This window comes from Muscardinus avellanarius, assembly GCF_963383645.1.
Source record: "Muscardinus avellanarius genome assembly, chromosome: 3".
NCBI classification, from domain to species: domain Eukaryota; kingdom Metazoa; phylum Chordata; class Mammalia; order Rodentia; family Gliridae; genus Muscardinus; species Muscardinus avellanarius.
In genome coordinates, this window is record NC_137788.1 from 145,256,379 (window position 1) to 145,281,363 (window position 24,985).

At 42.2% G+C, this 24,985-nt stretch overlaps 1 protein-coding gene across 1 annotated transcript in view; it reads right to left on the reverse strand.

Moving 5' to 3' along the window:
* LOC308260840 (endophilin-A3) overlaps positions 1-24,985 on the reverse strand; it is a gene marked incomplete at both ends in the record, with an annotated part of 376,419 nt that overhangs the window by 58,781 nt on the left and 292,653 nt on the right. The window contains 2 exons of the mRNA XM_080692395.1: positions 12,774-12,903; positions 19,965-20,251. Of these exons, the coding sequence (XP_080548521.1) occupies positions 12,774-12,903; positions 19,965-20,251 (417 nt within the window). The remainder of the gene's footprint in view (positions 1-12,773; positions 12,904-19,964; positions 20,252-24,985) is intronic.

The following is a 24,985-nucleotide window of genomic DNA, read 5'->3' on the forward strand; positions in this document are numbered from 1 at the left end:
TTATTCTTTATTTTGAAACAGGGTCTCACTGAGTTGCAGAGGGCCTCGCTAAGTAGCTAAGGCTGTCTGCAAACCATGATCCTCTGGTCTCTGCTTCCCAAGTTCTGGGATTACAAGTGTGCGCCACCACGCCTGGCCCAGAAAAAATATTTTTATAGGTGATTATATACCCTAAAAACTATAAATCCTAAGGATGTAGAAACAAGTTACTTAAGGGATTAAAATAATATAAAATATGTGTTACAGGCTAAATGTTTGTGTCACTCCCAAAAATTATATAATGAAGCCCTGTGTCCCAAATGGAGATAGCCCGGAGCTGAGGCCTCTAAGAACTAGTTAGGGTTAGAGGAGGTGATGAAGTTGGAACCCTCATGATGGGATTAGTGCCTTTGCAAAAGGAGACACTAGAGAGCTTGCTCCCTCCCCACTATGCAAGGATACAGAAAGAAGTTCAGAAGTCCAGACAACAGCTGTCTGAAAGCCAGAAAAAGAGTCCTCATGAAAACCAAACCTGCTGGACTTTATCCTGGACTTTCCAGACTAGAGAAAAACAAACCTCTCTTTGAACTGCCGAATCTATGGGATTTTGTTATGGCAGCCTGAGCTAACTAATATAGTATGTTTTCTGATCATAGTGGAACTAAATTAGAGAATCCCAAAAATTTAGGAGTTATGCAACAATCTTTTATATTACTCATGAGCCAAAGGGAAAAATATCACAATGGAAATTAGAAAGTATTTTTAAATGAATGTCAGTAAAAGTAGCAAGTGTCAAAAATGGTAGGATGCAGCTAAGCTATGAGAACAAAGTTAAGAGCTTTAAATGTATGTATAAAAAGGAAAGAAATACTGACTTTAGTAAGCTAGGTATCTATTTCAGGAGGCTAAAAAAAGAACAACAATTAGACTCAAAGAAAGTATAAGAAAGGAAATGATAAAGATAACAAATAAATTAGAATTAAAAATAAAAGCTGGTTCTTCAAAAGACTAATAGGATAGATAAAATATGATGAAAAACAGAGAAAGCACAAATTATCAATATCAGAAATGTAAGGGTAATTTCAAAGGCATTGAAATGCATATAGGTTTATAATAAAAGGCACTGTCAATAAATCTGAAAATCAAGCTGGGCATAGCGGCACATGCATGTAATCCCAGTATTTGGGAGGCTGAGACAGGAGGATTACAGGTTCATGGCCAGTCTCGGGTACTTAGTGAGGCCCTCTGCAATTTAGTGGGACCCTCTTCCAAAATAAAGAATAAAAAATAGGGCTGGGGGTATAGCTCCAAAGTAGAATGCCCTGGGTTCCATTCCCAGTACTTCAAACAAACAAAACAACAACAACAACAACAACAACAACAACAACAATAGTAGTAATATAGATGAAAACTTGAAAATCTATACAGATAGAAAAACACCTACAAAAATCAGGTGTTAAAAATTAATAGAGAGAAATCTAAATATTTCTGAATCTATTAAATTAAATTTAAAATAGCACAAAATAAACTCATTATCAGACAACTTCCTTGGTAAAAATTCTACTAAGCATTTAAGGCATACATAATTTTAGCCTTACATTCTCCAGAAAATAGATAAGAGAAAGTATCTATTATTTAGAACAATGTCTCTTGTAAACACCTGATATAAAAATCCTAAACAAAATACTAGCAGTCAAGTGTTAAAGTGAGAAAGAATATATATTGTGACCAAGCAAGGTTTATTCTCAGATGTCGAAACTGATCTGACTTTGGAAATTCCAAGTGTATGACATTACCAAAGTATAGGCAAAAATTCATATGGTTATTTCAATGGAAGTAGAAAAACATTTGCTAAAATTCAATAGCTATACATAATAACCTCCTTAATCTGAATAAATGCATTCAAATATCAAGTTAGAGAGGTCAGGAGAGCAGAGCAAGATAGATAACTGAATCCCCCTCTGTTAAAAAACAATAGCGGTAATGGCTCAATAAAGACATCAGGATAGACATCCTCCTATACACAATAAACATCTCAGTTGACCAGAACTGAAATAGAAACATTGCTTAAGTACCAAGAAAATGAAAAAAAAATGTGATGTGTTTGAATGTACTGAGGATATTTAAACTCTGGTAGAGTTTTAAAAGAAGTTAATGATAGGGTCATAGAAATAAAGCCAACAACATCAACAACAAAAAATCAAGGCAATTATCAACTCCAGAGAAACTGAAACTCTGGCAACAACAACAAAATGCAACCAGATAAAAAATATTAAATATCTCGATTGTACAAAGCTTCTTAAAAAGTAACACCCTTTCTCAGAGATGGTTTACTTATCATAAAATTTTTGTTTTAGAGCATAGCAATGCTCTTTTTAAAAGCCAGCTCTTATCTAATTCTGGGCCCTTTTAGACACTAAACACTTGACTGTGGTCCATTGGGGGTAGCCATTACCTGATCCACATTCATGACCTTCAGAGACCAACCACCGAGTGGGAGTGGGGTGTGGGGCCAGCACTGGCAGTTGGGGGTGTCACTGAGAGATGTCTAGCGATGTAGCCACCACAAGAACCCAGAAACTGTGGGGAGGGAGTATGCAAAGCTCCAGAAGCGAGAGAAGATGAGAAACAAGACTCTGCTCTCACATCGTGGAGGTCAGAAGCTTTAAAAAGGACAAGAAATCCAGGGGATTCATAGACACAAGCACGGTGTCTAAGGCCTCACCCACAGGGATCCACCTGCTCCATCCCCATCCCACCAGATTAGGTTACTACCCAGTAAATCTATTACAGTGGATTCATCTACTAATAAGATTCCGATCCTGAACTCTTCAGGGAACACAATATCTGACCATAACACTTTTTTAATTATAAAATCTCACAAATTTGTATATAAGGCAAAAAGAAAAAATGAATATATAAGTTAGAATTTCTATTTATTTAACATTAACCCTTAATTCTGTGTGTGTGTGTGTGTGTGTGTGTGTGTGTGTGTGTATGGTGTATGGTACCAGGGATTGAACTCAGGGGCATTTTATGCGATCTTCCTGCCTCAGCCTCCCATGTACTGGGATTACAAGCATGCGCCTCCACACCCAACTATAAATAACCCTTAAATTTTGACATGCATAACTGTCAAGTTTTATAACAAAGTCTAGAGTTACTCAGCATCTCCGTCCTATAAGATGAAAGGACTTCTGGCAATCTTGAGCCACACTCATCTGTTACTGTTGTTTAAAATTGGTTTTCCAGCCGGGCATGGTGGCACACGCTTGTAATCCCCACGCTTGAAAGGCAGAGACAGGAGGATCGCGCAGGTTCGTAGCCAGCCGCGCTGGTTTAAGAGACCCTGTTTCAAAAAAATATATAAAATAGGTCTGGGAGTGTGGCCCGGAGGTAGAAGGGCTTTCAGGAACCCCAGTACCACCAAAAATAAATAAATAAATAAATAAATAAATAAATAAATAAATAAATAAATAAATAAATAAATTTACAAATAAAATTGGTTTTCCTTACTTTTCCATACTTCTTACTTTAGGTATATTCTCTGATTTTTAAGTTTCAATTTTTTGATATTTTTATTTTATCTTCCCTTCTGTTATTTATTTATTTATTTATTTATTTATTTATTTATTTATTTTTGCATTTCTGGGTATGGAACCCAGGGCATTCTTCCTCTGAGGTACACCCCAAGTCCTATTTTTTAATCTTTATTTTGAAACAGGGTCTCACTGAGTTGCAGAGTGCTTCACTAAGGCTGGCTGTGAACTGTGATCCTCCTGTCTCAGTAGGATCACAAGGGTGCGCCACCACGCCTGGCTTCCTTCTGTTATCTATTCTTAGGGTTACCCTTAGATTTTTAAAGGTAAGATACTAGGGAATAAAATTGACCAAATCATGTATATGCATGTATAACTATGTAGCACTAAGCCCCACTATTATGTATAATTATAATATACAAAGAAAACTAAATAGAAAAGAGCATATATACCAACTCTGGAGTTAACAAAAATTATTTTCAACTTTGATGCCAATTAGCCCCTCTGAGCTTTATAAGGCTTTGTTGACTAGTTTTTTTTTTTTTTTTTTTTTTTTTTTGGTGGTACTGGGGTTCCTGGAAGCCCTTCTACCTCCGGGCTACACTCCCAGACCTATTTTTACATTTTCATTTGGAAACAGGGTCTCCTAAGCCAGCGCGCGCGGCTGGCTTCGAACCTGCGCGATCCTCGTGTCTCTGCCTCCCAAGTGCGGGGATTACAAGCGTGCGCCACCACGCCCGGCTGTTGACTAGTATTTTTATGCCTATAATTCAGATATTATTACTGATCTTCATTGTTAATGACTTTTTATATCTCAGTTCTTCCTCTAGGGTAATTCTCTTGGTTAATGAAAATATTTTAAAAATTGTTTTCAGTAAGACTAAAGTCTCCTGTTTTTGTTCACCGAAGACAACTAATATAATTGCTAATGTGTATTGATTGTCTACTGTATCAAGTATTTTGTATGTATTGACTCATAATCCTCATAGTTTTCTGACTCCTACTAATATGCGATACTATCACAATTTAAAACTATTCTTACTTAATTCCTAAAATACTGGCTCACTAAGTTTACAACTCTAGGTTAACAGTTATTTTTTCCATAATTTTTTTTTTTTTTTTTTTTGGTGATACTGGGGATGGAACCCAGAGGCCTTCTACCTCAGAGCTATATCCCCAGCCTTATTTTATTTTTAATTTTATTTTATTATTTATTTATTTATTTATTTATTTTTGTGGTACTGGGGCTCATGGAAGCCCTTCTTCCTCCGGGCTACACTCCCAGACCTATTTTTACATTTTTTTAAAAATTTGGAAACAGAGTCTCCTAAGCCAGTGCACGTGGCTGGCTTCGAACCTGCGCGATCCTCCTGTCTCTGCCTCCCAAGCGCGGGGATTACAAGCGTGCGCCACCATGCCCGGCTTTAGTTTTTATTTTAAAAACAAAGTCTTGCTAATTTGCAGAGAGCTATGCTGTTTCTGATGCTGGCTTTGAAACTGCGATCCTTCTCTCTCAGCCTCCAGAGTACTGGGATTACAGGCATGTGCCACCACATCCAGCTTTCCCAGCTCTTGGCAGATAATACTTCATTAGCTCTGATAGAAAGAAAAAAAATATTAGCTTTGCTGTTGCTCTTCCTGTCCATCTTTTCTCTCTGATTCTAAGATTCTCCTTGTTTTTGGAGTTCTGAGGTTTAACAACAGTGCATCTGGCTGTACCTTTTTATTTTTCCTGCTTGAGGTTCCAACTCTAATTATTAGGATTCATATTTTTCACTAATTCTGAAATATCCTCAGCAATTACCTCTGAATAGTAATTCTATTACTCTCTTTCTGTAGCTCCATTTAGATCTATGATGAAATGTCATTTACTATCTGTGCTTTATTGCAATTTCTTTATATCTCTCTTTGCAGTTTACTCATTTACTCTAGTTCATAACTCTTAAACTACATCTTAACTTCTAGATAGCCTGTTAGGCTCAAGCACACGAATTGCCAATATTAAATTATTTGTGACTGATCGTAATGATTCCACCTGATACTTGATTCTTTTAAAAAATCCTCCAAGCACTTTTGGTAGTTTATTTTTCCTCATTTAGATTTTTCCATTTCCTGCTTTATATCTTTAAACAAACTTATTTTTTGTACCTGATAATTTGCTTATCACCCAGTGTTCTGTGTCTCTGAATCTGTCCCCGCCCCCTCTCACACGCTGCTTCTTCCTGAGTCCTTTGATATCGGATCATGAGCTCAGGCTCAGAATGGCTTTTTGGGAATTATAAAGTCTCAGTAGAAGACACATTCTTCCACAAGAGATATTTGCATGATCTCTGTCGAGACCGATGTGTATTAATTTTATGAAGCAGAGTGGATATAAACTTCATTCCTTTATGAAGGGCTACTTGTGGTTTTTATATTCTCAAAAGAAATTTTTTGATTTCTTCCATTTAGAGGCAATAGCCAAGACATATTTCTTGCAATCTCTCTATGGGATGAAGGATTTTTGTCACCCCCCCCCCACTTTTTTTTTTTTCTGAACTGCGGATGGAACCCCGAGAGTTTCTACCTCCAAGACACACCCCAGCCCTATCTTTTATTCTTTATTTTGAGATAGGGTCTCACTGAGTTGCAAAGGGCCTAAGTAGCTGAGGCTGGCTACAAACCAAAGCCCTCCTGTCTCAGCCTCCCAAATGCTGGGATTACAAGCAGGCACCACCATGCCCAGCTTCCAATTTTCTTTTTCACCCTGGCTTTGTGCAGCAATCTCTATTCTATACCTAACCTTCTGGAGGTCCAAATACTTAAGGTAAAACTGACAAAGCCCATGAGTCTAGGAACTGGTAGCTGCCGCATGATGGCACTTCTTTAATGATGGGTCCCCACTCTGGACCCCTGATTCACCCATGCTTCTGCTTAGTGTTGGTTTGAAGATTTCTCTTATTTTTTTATAAGACTATTTCTGCATTTCGAGTTGTGTTTTAGATATATTACCCAACACTGTGGAAGTTTTTCAGCAAAGGGATGCAAGGGTACCTAGTCCATCCCATGGCTAGAAATGGATGTACACATGCACATATGTGAAATACTGCTTCAGGAAGCTTAGCTCTGGGTTGGTCATGGTTTCCCCTCAGCGTTCTGAAGGTCTTACTCTTTGGCCTTCTGAGAACTTCAGTTATTAGTAAGTTACATGTAGTTGATCTGTTTTTAGCATCTAGTAGATTTTAAGGCCTTCTGTCCATCCCTGATTTTCTGCAGTGTTAATATTACATAATTATGCGGGGTTTGTTTTCTTGTATTTCTCTTGAGGCTAGGAATAGATGTTTCTTCCCAAGTTTTAGTAAGCAGCTTGTTTCATATCTTGCTTCTCTGCCATTACCTCCATATTTCTTAAATTGCTCCTATTTCCCTAAAACCTTCACTTTTTGATTCATTTTATTTCATTGCCAGTATCTTCAGGTCACCAGTTCTTTCTTTGACTGTCTAAAACTTACTCCTTTATTTGATTGATTTTTTTCATTTCTAGGTTTTCTCATTGTGTAATTTCTAGGTTTTCTAATTGTGTCGTGAATATTCACCCTTATATTACATAATTTCTAGTACTTCATATGAATACTATTAATTAATTCATATCTCCAAAGAGTCTAATAACTCTAGTCTTTCTCAGATTGTTTGTGCACTTTTGCATCTGGACTAAATTCATCTTTTCTTGTGGTACTGAGAATTGAACCCAGGGTTACTCTACCTCTGAGCTACACTCCCAGCCCTCTTTTTTATTCTTTATTTTGATACAGGATCTTATTAAGTTGCAAAGGGCCTCAGTAAGTAGCTGAGGCTGGCTACAAACTTGCAATCCTCCTGTCTCCGCTTCCCAAATACTGGGATTATAAGCTTGCTAAATTCATCTTTTAACTATGAAATCTGTTTTCATTTTAGGTTTCCTCCTGCACTTTGGAATTTCACTGTTTAGGCTAAGTTTGAAGGGGGGTTCTCTCCTCCTCCTCCTCCTCCTCCTCCTCCTCCTCCTCCTCCTCCTCCTCCTCCTCCTCCTCCTCCTCCTCCTCCTTCCCTCTCTCTCTCTCTCCCCCCTACCTCCTTTTACCCTTTCCTTTGTCCCATAGGAACTGAATTCTCATTTGTTCAATTGCCTTGGGGCCTCCAGCCTCAGAGAACCCCAGGCCCAGTGTCACTGGCCACTGCATGCTTTTTCCTGGGTTTATCATTCCCCTTTCCTACTGGACCTCTAGGCAATCTGCCTTTGGAGTAGGACCTGAAGTTACAACACCATCTATTCTTTTTTTTTTTTTTCTTTTGTGGAACTGAGGATCAAACCCAGGAGCATTCCACCTCTGAGCTACACTCCAGCCTATTTTTTTATTCCTTATTTTGAAACAGAGTCTCACTAAATTACAGAGGGCCTTAAGTGGCCTAGGCTGGCCTCGAACCTGAGATTCTCCTGTCTCAGTCTCCCAAGTACTGGGATAACAAGCATGTGCCACCACGCCTGGTACAACACCATCTTAACTGGAAGTTTATTGATTAGTTAGACCGTAACTGATCACATCTTAATTCTAGTAGCTTAATTCTAGTAGTGAGAGAAGTCACCAACTAGTAGCAGCTATCTGTGTCAGAGGTTGATGACGACCCAATTACATAGCTAACTAGAGGCTTCTGTTTCACAATTTAAACAGTTCACTTTACACATGCAAATTATCTGGAATGGCTAGCCATGATCCTTGTTCAAGATGTACATAGCTAGAAGAATCAATTAAGGCTACAAGGGACCAGAGATAGGACTGTTTTATTCAATAAATGGGTAACAATTTCTTATCAACAGACAACAAACTGAATACTGATTTTTAAGTTCAGGGTACAGGTAATATGCTGTATAGACTAGAATGGAAGGATAGGAGAGGAAGCAGGCTGATGTTGATTAATGAAGGAGCTACATCCGAATTTGTGTAAAAATATAAATATAGCGTGGTTAACCTGGACATTCATTGTTGGGAGGGGGAAAGGGGAAGTAGGGAGAGAGTACCAAGCATAGTTTGAATGTATGCCATTTTCAATATGTTCCACATAAAAATAAAAATAAAAATAAATAAATTATAAAAAATAAAATAATAGAAAGTGATGATGACTGGGGGAAGAAAAGAAACACATCGCCAGGCGTGGTGGCACACATTTGTAATCCCCGCGCTTGGGAGACAGAGACACGAGGATCACGCAGGTTCGAAGCCAGCCGTGCTAGCTTAAGAGACCCTGTTTCCAAATAAAAAAATATAAAATAGGTCTGGGAGTGTAGCCCGGAGGTAGAAGAGCTTCCAGGAACCCAGTACCACCAAAAAAAAAAAAAAGAAAAAAGAAAAGAAAGAAAGAAAGAAAGAAAGAAAGAAAGAAAGAAAGAAAGAAAGAAAAAAACATCACTCCTGCCTCCTGCTTTCCTTCTTGCCTCTCCAGCAGCTCTGAGGCCCATTAGAGAAGTATCTTCGACCAATGGGATTATGTAACACGCATGTTTCTACAAGCAGCTGGCTCTCTCTTAGAAAAAGCAAACTCCATAAATAGCAGACACTCAGCAGTTATAGGATAGACCAGGGGGAGCGACCTCGTAAGAGCAAATAAACATACGACACCCCACCTTGGGGAGTCCAGGCTCATACATCAAGTGAGTTTGCCTTTGGGTAAATAAAAAGCCAGTGCTATCCACCCAGGTCTCAGTGGTAAGTTTCACCCTGGGGTGATATTTTACTGTGATTGCCCTTGGAGTCAGTAAATATTTGTATGGAAAATATTATGGAACCTCTGTTCCTGTTATTCCTACACCACTGGTTTCTAGAACCTAAAACATTTTTGTAAACTTACCTTTATTTTGGCATCAGGCCTTTGTCTCTCCTGGGTATTTTCCAAATATAACTCTCAACCTTCAAAAAGTTTATTAAGTTTAATAAAATTGTATTTCCTTTCACATAAAAAGCTCTTCATTTCGCAGCCTATTGTCCTGTCTGCTCCGTCACTCCTAGCAGTTCATATGAGGTGGAAGCTCCGAGGCAGGAGCTTGCTGAGGAAGAGGGTTGCGGGAATTGCTGCAGAGGCCCGCGAGGAGGGCAGGGAGCACCACACAGGCAGATGTGCAGACAAACCCTGGGCTCTTTTCAGCAGCCTCGAGAAACAGTCTCCAGACCTGCTGCTAAATCTTGCTGTGGTCTGGTAGACAAAGGAAGTAGAACACTACAAACCCAACTTAGCCTGTCCGACCCCCTGAGGGGTCATGCAAAGGCCGCCATGCTTAGAGCTGAAAAAAAAAAAATAAAAAAACCAACCACACTGCAGGTGACCTGACTCAGCATGGTACAAGGTACAAAATGGTACACTTAATGAGCTTTGCACTTTGGGGTGGCATGAAAGCACACGCATTCGGAGCACTGAACACATTTTCAACTAAGGATGAGCTTATCAGGAAGTAATCCCATCGCCGACATTTTCAACTAAGGATGAGCTTATCAGGAAGTAATCCCATCGCCGGTGAGAGCAGCTCTGCTCCTGTAAGGATGCAAGGAGGCTGCAAGAAGCCTGGGCATCACCTGCAGATGTGCATGAAAGGCATAATTTGAAACAACCACTTAAAAATGGAAGAGTGGGGCTCAAGGGCCTTGGTAATCATAACACTTTTCTTTATGATCTAGATTAATAAGCTAGGTCCAGAAAGCAAAAGACCTACTCCTGAGAGATCCTGAGAAGGGCAGAAGTGGGCTCTACCCACAACCCAGTCCATTTCCAGGTCTCGTTGGCTTTTGAGGGGTTCTCCTCTACTGAGTGTCCCGGGCTAGGGTCCGTTTTCACTTTCTGCTGAACTTCATCTTACTAGTGAGAAGTGAACGAGTGATGTCTATGACAAGGAATCAACCTCGTTCATGGTAGAGGAGGGCTGCGGGCACCTGCACGGTATGTGTGGGGCCAAGAGGGCACATGAGGGCACCATCGTGGGTCACAGTGAACACTGTAGGGTGGCTGCTGAGCATGTTCCTGAGAGTGAAGGTGTGTGTGTGTGTTGTGTGTGTGTTATGTTGTGTGTGTGTGTGTGTGTGTGTGTGTGTGTGTGTGTGTGTGTGTGTTGAGGGTGGTGGAAACAGGAGGTATGACTCAAGAGTTAGGTTAAAGAATTTGTGTACTGTTACAGGTTGAATTATCCCCCCCCCCAAGATGTTTGGGTTATAACTCCTAGTATCTATGGCTGGGAACTTATTTGGAGATAGAGTCTTTGCAGATAATCAAGTTAAGTGCGCTAGTGTAGACCCTACCCCTTATGCGTGGTGTCCTTATGGAAAAAAGAAATTTAAATGCAGAGATACACTGAAGGAAGAAGCCGTGAAATAAAAGTGGGGATGCCATCCATGAGCCAAGCAATGGGGCAGCTGCAGGTGAGGAGAGAGGTGTGAAGATCTCCCCTGGGAGCCTGCAGGAGGAGCCAACCCTGCCCATACCAGGACTTAGCATATGTAGTCTCCAGGTCTCTGAGACAATAAGTTTCTTTTCTTCGAGCCACTCAGTCATAGTGCTTTGCTATGGCGGCCCCAGAAAACCAGTCCATGGGCCAAAATAAGGAATGTGTAACCTATAGGTAGAAGACAGCCATTGAAGGAACTTATGTGGGAGATGTGTACATTCACTCTGCAAGTTAGACAATGATCTTTTGATGATTGTTCTGCACATGGGCCTGATCCAGAAAGATGAGAGGCAGGAGTTCATTCAGAAACTCTGAAAACAGTTCAGGTGAAACATAATCTGAATTAGGATAGTGGGGTTAGAAATGAATAGGGCACCCAGGTATGGTGGCACATACCTTCAATCCCAGTATTTGGGAGGCTGAGACAGGAAGATCAGTCTTGAGGCCAGTTGCAAAATAACTTAGTGAGGCCCTGTTTCAAAATAAAAAATTTTAGCTGGGTGTGGTGGTACACAGATGGGAGGCTGAGACAGGAGCACAGGTTCACGGCTAGCCTCAGCTACTTAGTGAGGCCCTCTGCAACTTTGTGAGATTCTGTTTCAAAATTAAGAATAAAAAATAGGGCTGGGGTATAGCTTGGAGGTAGAATGCCCCTGGGTTCAACCCTCAGTTCCACCAAAAAAAAAAAAAAAAAAAAATTAAGACGGGCAGGGAGTATAGCTTGGAGGTCAAGTGCTTCTGGGTTCAATCCTCAATACCACAAAAAGCAAACAACATAAAACAAATGAATAAAAGAAGAAACACATAGGGCAGATTTACAAAGTATTGAGAAACAAGTTGTCAAGAATGCCATGTCCATAAAACCAGAAAAGCTACATAATGCGAGTCCACTCTATCAAGTTTCATGAAAAAAATGGGAAAAATGTTTGATTTGGACTTAGTCTTAAAAAATCAAATTTAAAATGACATTAACATTATTTTCCTTACATTAAACATAGTTGCGGTTGCCATGATGATCACGTGCGCTAATCATTAAATAAACCGAGAAGGGATGGTGGATTGTTTTGTACCTTGACATTCTTTTTTCCTGAAAAGATTATGTGACAACACACTACAGCTGTCTCCACTTGCCGAGCAAGAGTGCAGCAGGCTTCCTTTCCCAGGCGTGAGGTGGGGCCTCCCAGTCCCGGGCCATTTCCATCTGAAGTGTTTTCCATGCTGTCATCACTCCATTTCCTCTGTTTTAGCTGTCACCTGCTCTACTTTTTGTCCCTGTCCTTGCTTGTCAATGGTTTGGGCTAGAAACCAAGGACAGAACTCTAGTGAAGACTAGCCTCATGCTAATCTGGACTAAGATCTGAATCCAGAAATAAAACAAGCCCCGACATTTTGAGTTGCCTTTTCAGTTTACTCTTCTTTGAGAATGGTGATGAGAATCCCGTGCTTAACCAAAATGCAATCCACTGCAGAAAGTCTGTGCAAATTGCAAACCATTTCTTTCGCAGTCCTCTTTCCAGAGAGAGAGTGCTGGGTAATGTAGAGAATAGGGAGGGAAGCCCCACCACCTGGATCTGATGCAAACCAAATCCAGGCTACAGAGGATTGCCACTCAGAGGGCCACAGATGAGCATCTCTGCGAGAACGGGCTGGAGCGTGTCTGGAGCCCAGGAGAGCACTGAGGTGGACTCAGATGACTTACCCTGGGTGAGCCTGCATGCACAGGGCTTCTCTGCAGGGAAGGGTTTTACCCTCCAGACACAGTGCATCTCCCATAGATAGAGTGCCTGGTAGGGGCACGAGACAGTGCATACCTGGGTGGGCAGGGCTCTGTATTGCAGGCCTGGCTCATGGGTGGAGGACGGTGGGCCATGTCACACAAGCTGTCGTTGACTGTCTGCTGGGTCTGGGTGTGTAAGCACACGGCTATGGCTTCTTGATAGCCTGGAGGGTAGAAAAGGGGAAAATGAAAATGACATAAAATAATTTATTGTGGAAAGAAAACAGGGTCTTGGGTCTCCAAAGTCTTAGGCCGCTGTCCTTTTGACTATACCAAGGGGCTGAGGCCACACTTCAGGTAACACCTGTGGGCAATGCCTCACATTCCCAAAAGTCTCCCAGCCCCTAAGATTCCTTCCACCCTTTAAGTTTCTTCATGGTTTGAAATGTCTCCCCAGAAGTTCATGTGTTGAAAGCATGTTCCCCAAGCAGCAAGGTGCAGAGGTGGGGCATGGCTGGAGACGGGTCACTGGGGGTATGGCCTTGAGGACTTTATCTGTCCATATCTGCTTCCTATCTCTCTCTGCTTCTGGTCACCATGAACTAAGAAGCTTTCCAATGGACTAAACCTCTGAAACTGTGACACAGAATTAATCTTTGCTCCTCTAAGTTGTTCTTGTCAAGTATTTCGGTCACAGTGACGTAAAAGCTGACTCAGACACTCTCAATGCTTCAGCCACCCTCAGAGTTATCTGTGTCCTGAATGTACTTGAGTCCAGGGGTTCCCCGAAATGAACCATCAAGGGGCTCCTTCCTTGATGGAGTGCAAGATTTCCCAGGAGGAGTGTTCATACTAGCTGCTTAAGAGTAACATTTTCTTTATATCATTATATATGTGTAAATCTGACATACAAATTTTTTTTTTTTGCAGTACTGGGGATGAAACCCAGGAGCACTGTACCTCCAAGCCACACACCCCCAGCTCCATTTTTTTAGTCTTTTTTATTTTTGAAACTGTCTCACTGAGTTGCAAAAGGCCTCGCTAAATAGCTGAGGCTATCCACACACCATGATCCTCCAGTCTTAGCCTCCCGATTGCTGGGATTACAAGTGTGCACCACCATGCCTGGCTTGACATACAACATTTTAAATTTTTAATTACAGCTTGAGTTGTCCACTATTATTATAATTAATAATATTAAAAAAATTCCAACTAAAGTAATAGCAGTACCTTCCATTGAGAAATATTCAAAGTACTTTCAAATATTATTTGAGCCTATAATAATCTGATGAGGTCAAATATATTATTTGAGCCCACAATAATCCAGTGAAGTCAAAAGGATGATATCTTTATCTTCATTTTATTAAGTTAATAATAAAAAAACTAAGTTTGGAGAGAAATTAAGAGAACAAAAAATGGTAGACTCAAAAAACTGAAATTTCCTGCCTCTGCCTCCTGATCCACTCTAGTGACTCCAAAACATACTATGGTTTCCAAAAGCAGGGGCTGCTCCTTATTCAAAGGTGAACTTCCATGGGCATGATTTTCCTTTGAGGTAGGACAGATCTGTCTTCCCCAAAGCCCCTGCTCTAGACCACTACTCTTCCTGTTGAGACAAAAAAGAATCACTCCTCAGCAATCAGAACTGAAAGAAATACAAACCAGGCTATTGATGAAAAAAATAAAACAAACCTGCGTATTTCACATAGCAACTGACGGTGCTATGTGAAATACGCAAATGTACTGAGTTTCATGTGAGGATATATTTCCATTATGTTACCAGGTTGTGGTTCTTTCAAATGCCATGTTACAATTCAACCATTTTACAGCATTTTTTTCAGAATGCAGTACAGGCCAGGAATGCTTATAAAATATATATTCGTGATGCTCAATTCTTTCCAGTAAAATTTATTCTGCTGTCTTTAGTGTAATTTTACGCTCTCTGCCAGGGTGGGTGTAGTCTTAAATCTGCACGCATCTTCCTTGAACTTTTTAAACAAACATTGGCTAACCTGAAATCTAAGAGGTCATGCTATAGCTTAATAACTCTGGTTCTCATTTGCAAAAATCAAAATTTCCTTAGTGACCTGAAAGGGCTCAAATGTTCTCGTTTTAGTAAGTTTCATTCTTTTTTAATCTGAAGAAAATCATTAGCTTCCAAATATATTTTAATCGGTAGTACAAATTGAAAGGTTCGAGCTGCCCCTGCCCCACAGGGGGCAGGGCCGGAAGCTAGGAGGCGGAGCCCAGTAATTCCAAGAGGGGACCATGCCTTCTGGTCAGGAAGAAGCGAGTTCAGAGTTCAGAGGGGAGCCCTACAGGGAAACAGAGACGCACTCTCCCCCACCAGCCCCCGCGGGCACGCGGGGGCTGGAGTCCGACTTCCCACGAATAAAGGCATCCATATCATTTATTATGGATCTCTGCGTGTCTCTGTGCACCAGGGGGACCCGCCATATCTTTCACAAATTCTTTAGAAAATATATTCAGAGACTATTTAGGGATAGCTTCTATAGATTGACAGGATGAACCTTAAAACATCATTTTAGCCATTTTAAATGAAATTATGCAACACCTATAACATACTTTTCTGTCTTACAGGAAGTTTGCTGAAAATAATGTAAAGACAATGTGGCGTACTTATTGACACAGAATGTATTTTCCAAAGATGGCCACAGGCTATTTCCCATCCACCATGCTGGTCTTACGATGTGACTTTGACACCTCTCTCATTAAGAAGTACGATCCAATAAATATTTTCGAAAATAAAGTTAAAAGCAAAATATAAAAATTGTAAAAATATATTTAAGAGGAAGTTCATTTTACACTTACCAAACTTCAAGCAACAGCTGCAACTACACCTTGAGCACACATAAACCAAGTCCAGGGTTGAAATTTCAGCCTACTTTTTCAAACAAGTTCCTTTATTAGCACAAGGCAACATCCTTTACTGCCTTTTGCAGTGTTACAACAAAGGAACTTTTTCCTTTTTAGCCAATATGCATATAGCCATGCGCCACTTAGTGATGGGGTCATGTTCCGAGGACTGCACTGTTAGGTGATTCTGTCACTGCGGGGACATCGCGGAGTGTGCTTACACTACCTGAGATGGCCACAGAACCACTCGGCAATGTGCTTTTATGGGGCCGCAATCACGTATGGGGTGCCACAGGGCTGTATGTTTAGACTCAAGTCTTCATTGTGATATTAGTGAATGATTAAAAGGCAAAACACAGACTTCAAGAGGGGAGCAGAGCCGTTAAGTGAAGTAACACATTATTTTCTGTTGGTTTAGGTAGTTTTGAGTCGGGCTTCCATCACTTGCAAACAAGAGTCTTGACTAGTTCAAATATGCCAAAGAACACATACACACACACACACACACACACACACACACACACACACACGCCTAGAGACACACCTTCAAGATGTATTTTTTTTCTGTCTGTAGTTAGGTCATATCCTAGGGTACGATTGTGCAGGTTCTACTATTAATGCTCAGGTAAGATCAAAGAGGGGAGTCATGATATGTTATGGACCCAGAGAAGAGCCAAAGAACAGCATCGAGCCTCCCCAGGCACGCAAGTGTTGCAGGGCTCCACAGAGGTGAGTCCTTTCGGGAACCAGTTGAGGAGACAGCTGGTAAAGATTAAGTGCTGTTGAAAGCCTTTTGGCCTTGGGAAGGGCGTCATAAGCATCACTGCGCCTGAGAGGAAGTGACCAATTATATCAAGAGTAGTTGGGGAAAAAAAGAACTATAGCTCGAGGCCTGTCATGATCTGAAGAACAAACAGTGACGGCTAATGGACCGTGTTGAGAACACATCTCCACAGGGAGCCTGAGAGAGAGCTGAAATGAGCCCAAATGAGCCAGCTCCAGTCCACTCCCATCTCACACTTGCAGGAAAGTACTCTTGTAGTCCACTATGCAAAATAGAGTAGTGCTCCACTCATTAATAAACGCAAAACCCTAACTTAAACACTAGCACATACCAGTCAGCGTATAGTAAGATAAGACTACAATCATGAGCTCAAATATCTATCCTCACACCCACCAAATCCCTCTCATAAAATATTCAGGCATACCCAGAAAACAGCCAGAGAGAGACTTCCTTTGATTAGCCTACAGACCACCTTCTCTCCTATTCATCCTGGACCTGAACTGCCCGCCCAACTAGGTGAGACTCATCTCCATGGCTCTGCTTTGCGTTTCAAGTTCTTTTCTCTTGTTGTGGTGGTGGTACTGGGGATGGCAGGCAAGGGCATTCTACCTCTGAGCTTCACCCCCAGCCCTATATTTTTTTACTTCTTTATTTAGAAACAGGGTCTCACTGAGGTGCAAAGGGCCTCACCAAGTAGCTAAGGCTGTCTGCAAACAGCGATCCTCCTGTCTAAGCCTCCCAAGTGGCTAGGATTACAAGCGTGCACCACCATGCTTGGCTTCTCATTGCCTTTTAAAGGTGCCCAAGACTTATAATAAATCACACACACACACACACACACACACACACACACACACACACACACACACACACGTGACTTCCCCTCAATCCCCTCCATCTATCCCCTGCTCTCTTTATCATGATTAAGTATTGCCACTGAAAACCTACTCCTCTCCCTTTTACCATCTATGGCTCTCCCACAGCTCATCCAAATCTGGCCCTCATCTCTGCTACTCCAAAAGGTGGCCCTTTTTTAGCTACCTGGACACTTGTCAGTGCTGAATCCGCATCACCTGTGCACCCAAGTGCCTGTGGCTTACCTTGGTTCCCACCACACCACTACTTGGGGTTTTCCTCTGACCTCACTGCCCCTTTCTCCTCCTGGACTTTGCAGCCCTGGATACCCCACCCAGCCATTAAATGAATGTCCATAGGACTTAGCCCCCTCACTCCTCCCAGGTATTCTATCCCTGAAATTTCTCGGCCACCCTTTAGGCCTCAGTCTCTCCACAGCAAATGACCCACAATTGTGTCTTTCCAGCCCAGATTCCTCCAAGTGGCTTTGGACTCACAGGTCCCACCACACTGACATCTCCACCTGGAGGTCTCCAGGCACCTTGAAGTCCTCATGAGAAGCGGGCTCTCTTCAATCGCTTGCACGTCTGCCTGTCGATCTTGACCCACGTCATCAAGACCTCAGTTCTTCTGCCCTGCCTTCCTCCCTGGCACTGTCCTATGAGGAACTTGACCTCAATGTAGGTGCTCAGCTGTGCCTGGCTCCTGCAGTCCCTGGGATGTCTCTCACTCCCTCCTGCCCCTGAGCCTCTCTACTGGCTCTCTCTGCAGTTCTTTCTGTGCCACCCCACTCTAAACCCTCCTGTGCTTAACTAATTCCTCATCTATTATAATAAAATCCAAGTGCAATAGTTTTCACTGCTTCCCTAATTAAGCAGACTGCCCCCTGTCATGGTGCACGCACCCCCTTTGTGGTTGTTATTACCAGCTGTAATTTTACATGTTTGTCTATGAGCATGTGATGAATGTTCTTTCCCAGTTAGAAAAGGTACTGAGTCACCCTCGCTGAGGCCAGGGCACAGAAATGTGCAGTAAGTATATATAAACTATTGTCATTAAATCTAATAACAGAGAGATTTCCATGAGTGCTAAAACCAAGACCAGGGTGGCATCACCCACCCTGTATACTACTGCTCATACGGGGTATGGTTACTTAAGGATATAGGGTTTCTTATAGGAACAATTAAAGTGTTCTAAGATTGAGTGTGTCAAAGGTTGCATATCCTTGTGAATATACTAAAAACTACTATACTGTACATATCCATAGACTGTATGACTGTGAATTGTATCTCAACAAAGCTGCTACAGGAATGCCAAAAAAAAAAAAAAATCATTCTAGAGGTATGCTCTCCCTAGAGGGGGAAGCTGGAGCTGTCCTCATGGCCACTGGGGATGCAAGCCATTATGCTCCCAAAATAAGACCTAACAACAAACTCTCAAAATGGAATCAGGATGCACGTGGTCATTCTTTGGGCAACTCTGTCAGGTCTGAGTTCCAAGGGCCCAGCATGCTGTGCACCCATCTCAAGAGAACTGAAGACATGGATGATGGAGTAACCGCTGAAACAGAATTATCAATGGCCATGTCTAAAAGCTTGAGATGCATAAGGTAGCTTTCGGGTATGCAGGCAATAACAAAATCCATTTCTGCTCTCCTGATGAATCAGATAGTTCCAGGCCTCATGAGATCACAGTAGCAATGGCTGTCGCATTGTACTTAGGCAGCAGGAAGTCCCAGCATCTAGTATTGTGACTGAATAGGGGCCACTTTCGAATCTCAGAATCTCAGTGGTTGTCCCTACAGGGTCACCCCAGGCTCATCAAGAGGAAGCACCACTTTTCAAATACAGACACATAAGTCATGTGATTAGACTTTTTTTTTTTTTTGGTGGTACTGGGGTTCCTGGAAGCCCTTCTACCTCCGGGCTACACTCCCAGACCTATTTTTTATACTTTTTTAAAATTTGGAAACAGGGTCTCCTAAGCCAGCGCGCCCAGCTGGCTTCGAACCTGCGCAATCCTCCTGTCTCTGCCTCCCAAGCGTGGGGATTACAAGCGTGCGCCACCACGCCAGGCTAGACGCTTCTGTACTGTGTGCAGGTCTGAGCCTCAGTGCTTCCTGATGGCATCTCTGGTTGCGAGCTGCACCAGCACGGACAATCCCAGGCTGCCTCCTCTGTAACTCTGACTTATCCCTTTTGCATTTCCCTATTTATTCCTGATTAACCAGTGGCTACCCCTCTCACCTTAGTTATGCTGTGTGTGTGTGTGTGTGTGTGTGTGTGTGTGTGTGTGTGTGTGTGTGCATGCGTGCGTGCATGCATTTTACTGGGGATTGAGCCCAGGGGTATTCTACCTCCAAGCTACACCCCAAGACCTTTTCTTTATTTATTTTTTTTTGTTTTGAAATAGTGTTTCCCTAAGTTTCTGAGAGCCTCACTAAATCATTGAGGCTATCTTTGAACCTGCGATCCTCTTGTCTCAGCCTCCAAAGTAACTGGGTTACAGGTGTGCTCCACCATGCCCAGCTAATTATGCAGATTCTTAGGTCAAGGGATCATACTTTTTTTTAGTCAGGATAAAACTCTGACCATCACTCTTTTATCTTTCTAAAATAGCAACCAGACAATATAACAAAAAGAAAAGGCTCAAACTGCCAGTTTTCAGAATGCTACCTCATCCCTGAGATCTCCATTGCACCCATCCCCTTTGTCAGTTCTCCGCACCAGCAGCACCGACATGGCCAGCCCTCCGCAGAGGCCCACCTACCTCCAGAGCAGGTGGCCGAGCAGGGGGTGAGGCCCGCGTACTCCCAGTCGTAGGTGGCCTCGCTGTCTGTGTGGAGAGGGCCACTGGGCTCTGGGGATGCGCGGCCCTGGTCGCAGGCTCTGAGGAGGCAGGGCCGCTCGGTGGGCAGCGTGGGGCCTTCACACTCCTCTTCTGGAAGCTCCGTGTCAGTCTGAGTGAAGGCGAGAAGCACCCGGCACCTGACCTGACGCACTTGCACGCCCAGCCCGCATGTGGTGCTGCAGGCCGACCAGGGATCGGGAATGAACCTATGAAACCAGAGGCCAGAGATGGGTCACCGAGAGCGCACAGGGCCACCGGGGAGGGGCCAAGCATTCAAGCCAGGGAAACAGCCAGCTGTGTTCAGAGGCGCCCGGCACTCTTGGGATGCTATCCTCCTGTTGGCAGTCAGGCGGTCCGCAGGTTTTTAAATTTAATAATAACACAAATAATTCTTCACTAAAGATACACCCTATTTTTGCATCTGTATAAAAATTAAGTTCTGTGCTATAACCAGTGCAAAATGCCACTGCAAATGTTTTGTTAAGATCTAGTAATAAAAATAAACTGTCACGTAGAGATCGATTTTTTTTAATCTGATTTCTTTTGTAATATGAAGATTTTTTACCAGTTTTTCTTTTGATATTAGGGATTCTACACTTTAAACTCCTTTTATTTTTTACTTTGAAAGAGGGTATTTAGTTTTTGACAGTCTCACTAAATTGCCAAGGCTGGCCTCAAATCTATGATCCTCCTGCCTCAGCCTTGTAAGTACTGGGATTACAGCATGGGCACCCACACCTAGATACTAATATTTATTCAGCAAATTTTTATGAGCTTATTATTTGTGACAGGTGAAGTCATGTTAAACTATCTCCAAGTTTAGGGAATAAATTGTAAGGTATCTTTTCTAAAGAAGATGTAGTTTTAAAGTGTTTTGATATTTAATACTCTAAACTTCTGAAGCATCTTTAAAATATAAAAATATTTCACCGACTGAATAAAGCACTTATTTCTTATCCTGAATTATTAAGCACTAAATCAAAGGTCATGAAATAATGGCATATACATACATACATTTATATATTTTATATATTCAGTATTGATTACTTGGGTTCTCTCTCATGTTATCCCTAAAAGCTGCATTTTTGAATATTGATTTAGAAAGGTACAGTTGTGTTTGTGTGTATGTATATATGTAGGTCTATATCTATAATGTGTGTGTGTGTGTGTGTGTGTGTGTGTGTGTGTGTGTGTGTGGTACTGGGGGTTGAACCCAGAATGTCCTTCCTCTGAGCTACACCCGCAGCACTATTTTATTTTGAAACAGGGTCTCACTAAGTTGCTGGGGCTGGCCTGGAATCTGTGACCCTCCTGCCTCAGGCTTCCAAGTCCTGGGATTCCAGATGTGTACCACCACGCCTGGCTAGCATGATTTTATATGTATTATTTTTAATTTAAACAAAAGATAGAGTATTGGCACAAGTCTCTCCCCTGTACACACTCCCAGTAATGAGTTTTTAAAGAACATGGCTGCATAAACACAATGGAGAGGCACATGCAGGTGGAATGCAGCAGAGGGCTGGCGGCCCTGCACCATCGGAGGTCTTGAGCAGAGCTTGGGACCAGATGGTGAACCGACAGCCTGAGCTGAGAGCTGCAGAGCTGCGGAAACAGTCGTGAGGACAACCCCAGGCCGCCAACCTGACAAGTGAGTCAGAACCAGGAAAGCCAGAGGAGACATGGCCAAAGATGCAGTGGGCGCCACAGAGGCAGGGCTGCCAGTGAGTGCTGTCGAGAAGGAGAAAGGCATGGGGGGAGCTGGGGTTTTGAGGGTAAAACATCAGCTATCAAAACATTGATGGTGCATTTTAAGTAGACATCACTTCGTGGATTTAAACCGTACCCTTATAAAGCAATTCTTAAAAATCCACTTTTAAGGACAATGTGAGAGAGAACCTAACTAATCAATACTGGAGATATATAAGACTAACATGAAACAGAAAGTGTTCAGAAATAAAATAAGGAAAAAAATGTCCCTAAAATACATCTCAAAAAGGTATCCTCATCTGGGAAAAAGCAATTTTAAAAAATTAACAAAGAAGCCTAGAGCTGGAGAAAGAATAACATGCCCTTTGCCCCACTGTCCCCAAGCATTCCCATGTTCTTAAGGGGTGACTGAGATTATGAACTTTGAGGGAAGAGAGAATCCTGGATTGTGCTGGTGAGGCTAATTTCATCAAATGATCTTTAGGAACCAAACCTTTTCTGGCTGGAGTCAGAGATGCAGCGGAACAGGAGGTGAGAGGGATTCCAGGCAGAGAGGCCCTTCACGGCTGTTGCCAACCCAGGGTCTAGGTCTAGAAGAGGCCACCAGTCCCAGGGTACAGCGGCCTCTAGAAATTGAGAAGATGCCCCAGTCCACAACCAGCAGGAAAAGGGCATCCCAGCTGTGTACAATCAGGAGCTGAGTTCAGCCAATTGCTGGGCTGAGCTGGGGGAGCCTCAGGCCTCCAGTGGAAACCCAAGGCTGACAGACGATTTGGGAACGGGAGAGAGAAACCAGCCCATTCTACTGGGCTTCTGACTATCAGCATTGTGGAAAAAAAATTATGTTTCTTTATATTGGTAAGTTTGTGATAATGCATAACGCCATAGAACATGACTACACCTAGCTAAAAATATTAAAATTTTGAGGATGAAAAAGAATTACCCAGGTATCTGGGCATAAAAAGCACATTCCCAATAGGAATCAAAATTCAGGGAGACCTCAGATGCCCACAACATTCAAAACCACAAAAAGACAGACTGAAAGTTAAGAGGGAGAAAAATCTATATCCTACTCAATGTGTTCTTCAAGTACAAAGGCAAAAGCTTTCTGAAAGAAAGAAATGATAGAGGCTACCTATTCAGGATGGATGAGGGTTAAATGAGATCATAGCAGAATTAAAGAAAAAATTTCGTAAGCGCAATGAAATAAAAATAGTAACAATGACACTCGCTGCCTTGTTATTTGTGTGAGAATCTGTTCTTGATGCTCCACATACATTTTACGACTTCCTCATAACCACAGCCCTCTCCGAAAGTGTCATCTCTCCTGCTTTACAAGTGAGGGAGCTGTGGCACGGAGAAGTGGCCTGTCACAGGTCACAGGTGGATCCGCAGCCCCAGAGGCCAGGAGCACCTAAGATCGCCAGGGTGATGGTAAAGGGATCCAGACGTGATTGTGCAATACTGCGTCAGGGGACTGGTGGTTTTTTTTTTTTTTTTCTTTCCAGAATAAGTAAACTAAACACCAATATTTGAGTGAGGTAGAACTTTCACATAAAGGAAGAATAAAATGTGTCAGTGAAAGAAAAAAAATACATTTTGGGAAAATATTTACTGTCAGAGACAGAAGGAAATTTTATGGCAGCTATTTAAAATTTACTAACAAAATTCAAGGAAATATTCAATGAAACAAAAGGATACGGTTAAAACATCAAAACATGGGGATTAAAAATATCTCTGGCTTAATGAAAGAAAGAATTTAAAGTGTGTGTGTGTGTGTGTGTGTGTGTGTGTGTGTGTGTGTGTGTGTGTTTTACTGGGGTACTCTACCTCTAAGCTGTACCCTCAGCTCTATTTTTATTTTTTATTTTGAAACAGGGCTGCACTAAGTTGCTGATGGTCTCCCTAGGTTCCTGAGGCTGGCCTCAAACCTGCAGCCTTCCTATCTCAGCCTCCCTAGTACTGGGATTACGGGCATGTGCCACCACATATTTTTAAACATTAAATCCCAAAATAAATTCCCTACAGATCTCACTGTAAACTTTATGAAATAAAGATAACCAGAGAAGTGTATTTTTTAAAAAAAGATAATTTCCCAGCATTGTTGAAGGCGTGGGAGAGAAGGTGGCCTTGAGTGCTACCACTGGCAGGGAAGTCAGTACTGACCTTCTGGGTGGTGGGTATTAGAAATCAAAGCCTTTGAGGTGCCTGCTCTGGCACAGAACATTCTCCCAGCAAACAGGTCTTAAGGAGACAATTAGAAATGTGCTGTTGGAGGTTTGCTGTGATTATTTATTATAATGAATAATTAGAAACAAGCTGCAGATGGCCACAGAGACCTTCTTATAAGATAACCCGGCAGTGTTTCCCTGGCTCATCTCCGTACGCAGCCCCAGCTGCTCCCAGATGAAGCCGCGCAGGCCTCCAAAGACATGCTGGTCCTCCCACCCCGTCCTCGCTGCCCCCCAGGCCTCTCTCCACATTCTGACCACTAGACCATCTGCAGGGCCACGGGACCCATCAAGCTGCCACCCCTACCAAGGGTCTCCTGTATATTCTTCTGACTCAGTATGTTAGCATCTCAATCCCTGTATTAGCTCCTCCAGGAAGCCATCCCTGACCTGACCTCCAACATCACCATAATGTCATCTTTCGTACCACAACGCATCTTTCAATAATCACAATACATTGCAACCTTACAATGCCACAAGATAGTACCATGTCTCTGTCTACTCCATTGGAACAACCTGAGGATTGGCAGGACTTGAATTCTAGTCATCTGGCATGATACTGCAATCCAGTCCAGGCCGAGTCTCCCTTATCTGAGATGGTTGAGATCAGAAGGGTTTCAGATTTTTTTCCTTTAACATTTACATATACATAATGAGGTATCTTGAGGCTAGGGTCCCAAGTCTAGACACAAAATTCACTTGTTTCATATACATTTTATACGTAGCCTGAATGTGATTTTATCGTATATTTTTGTGTGCCTGCATTTTGATCGCTGCATCGCACGGGGGTCAAATGTAAACTTTCACTTGCGGAGTCATGTCACTACTCAAATAGCTTGAGTGTGGAGCGCTGTGGATCTTGTGTTTCTGTATTACTGATGCTCAATGTCCATCACGTGTCCTCAAATCACTGTCCACATCTTACAGCTCTGAAATGATGACAGTTCCTTATACTTCCCGCTCCTCGGCTTCCTCAGCCCCAGGATGAAGATAATGACACCT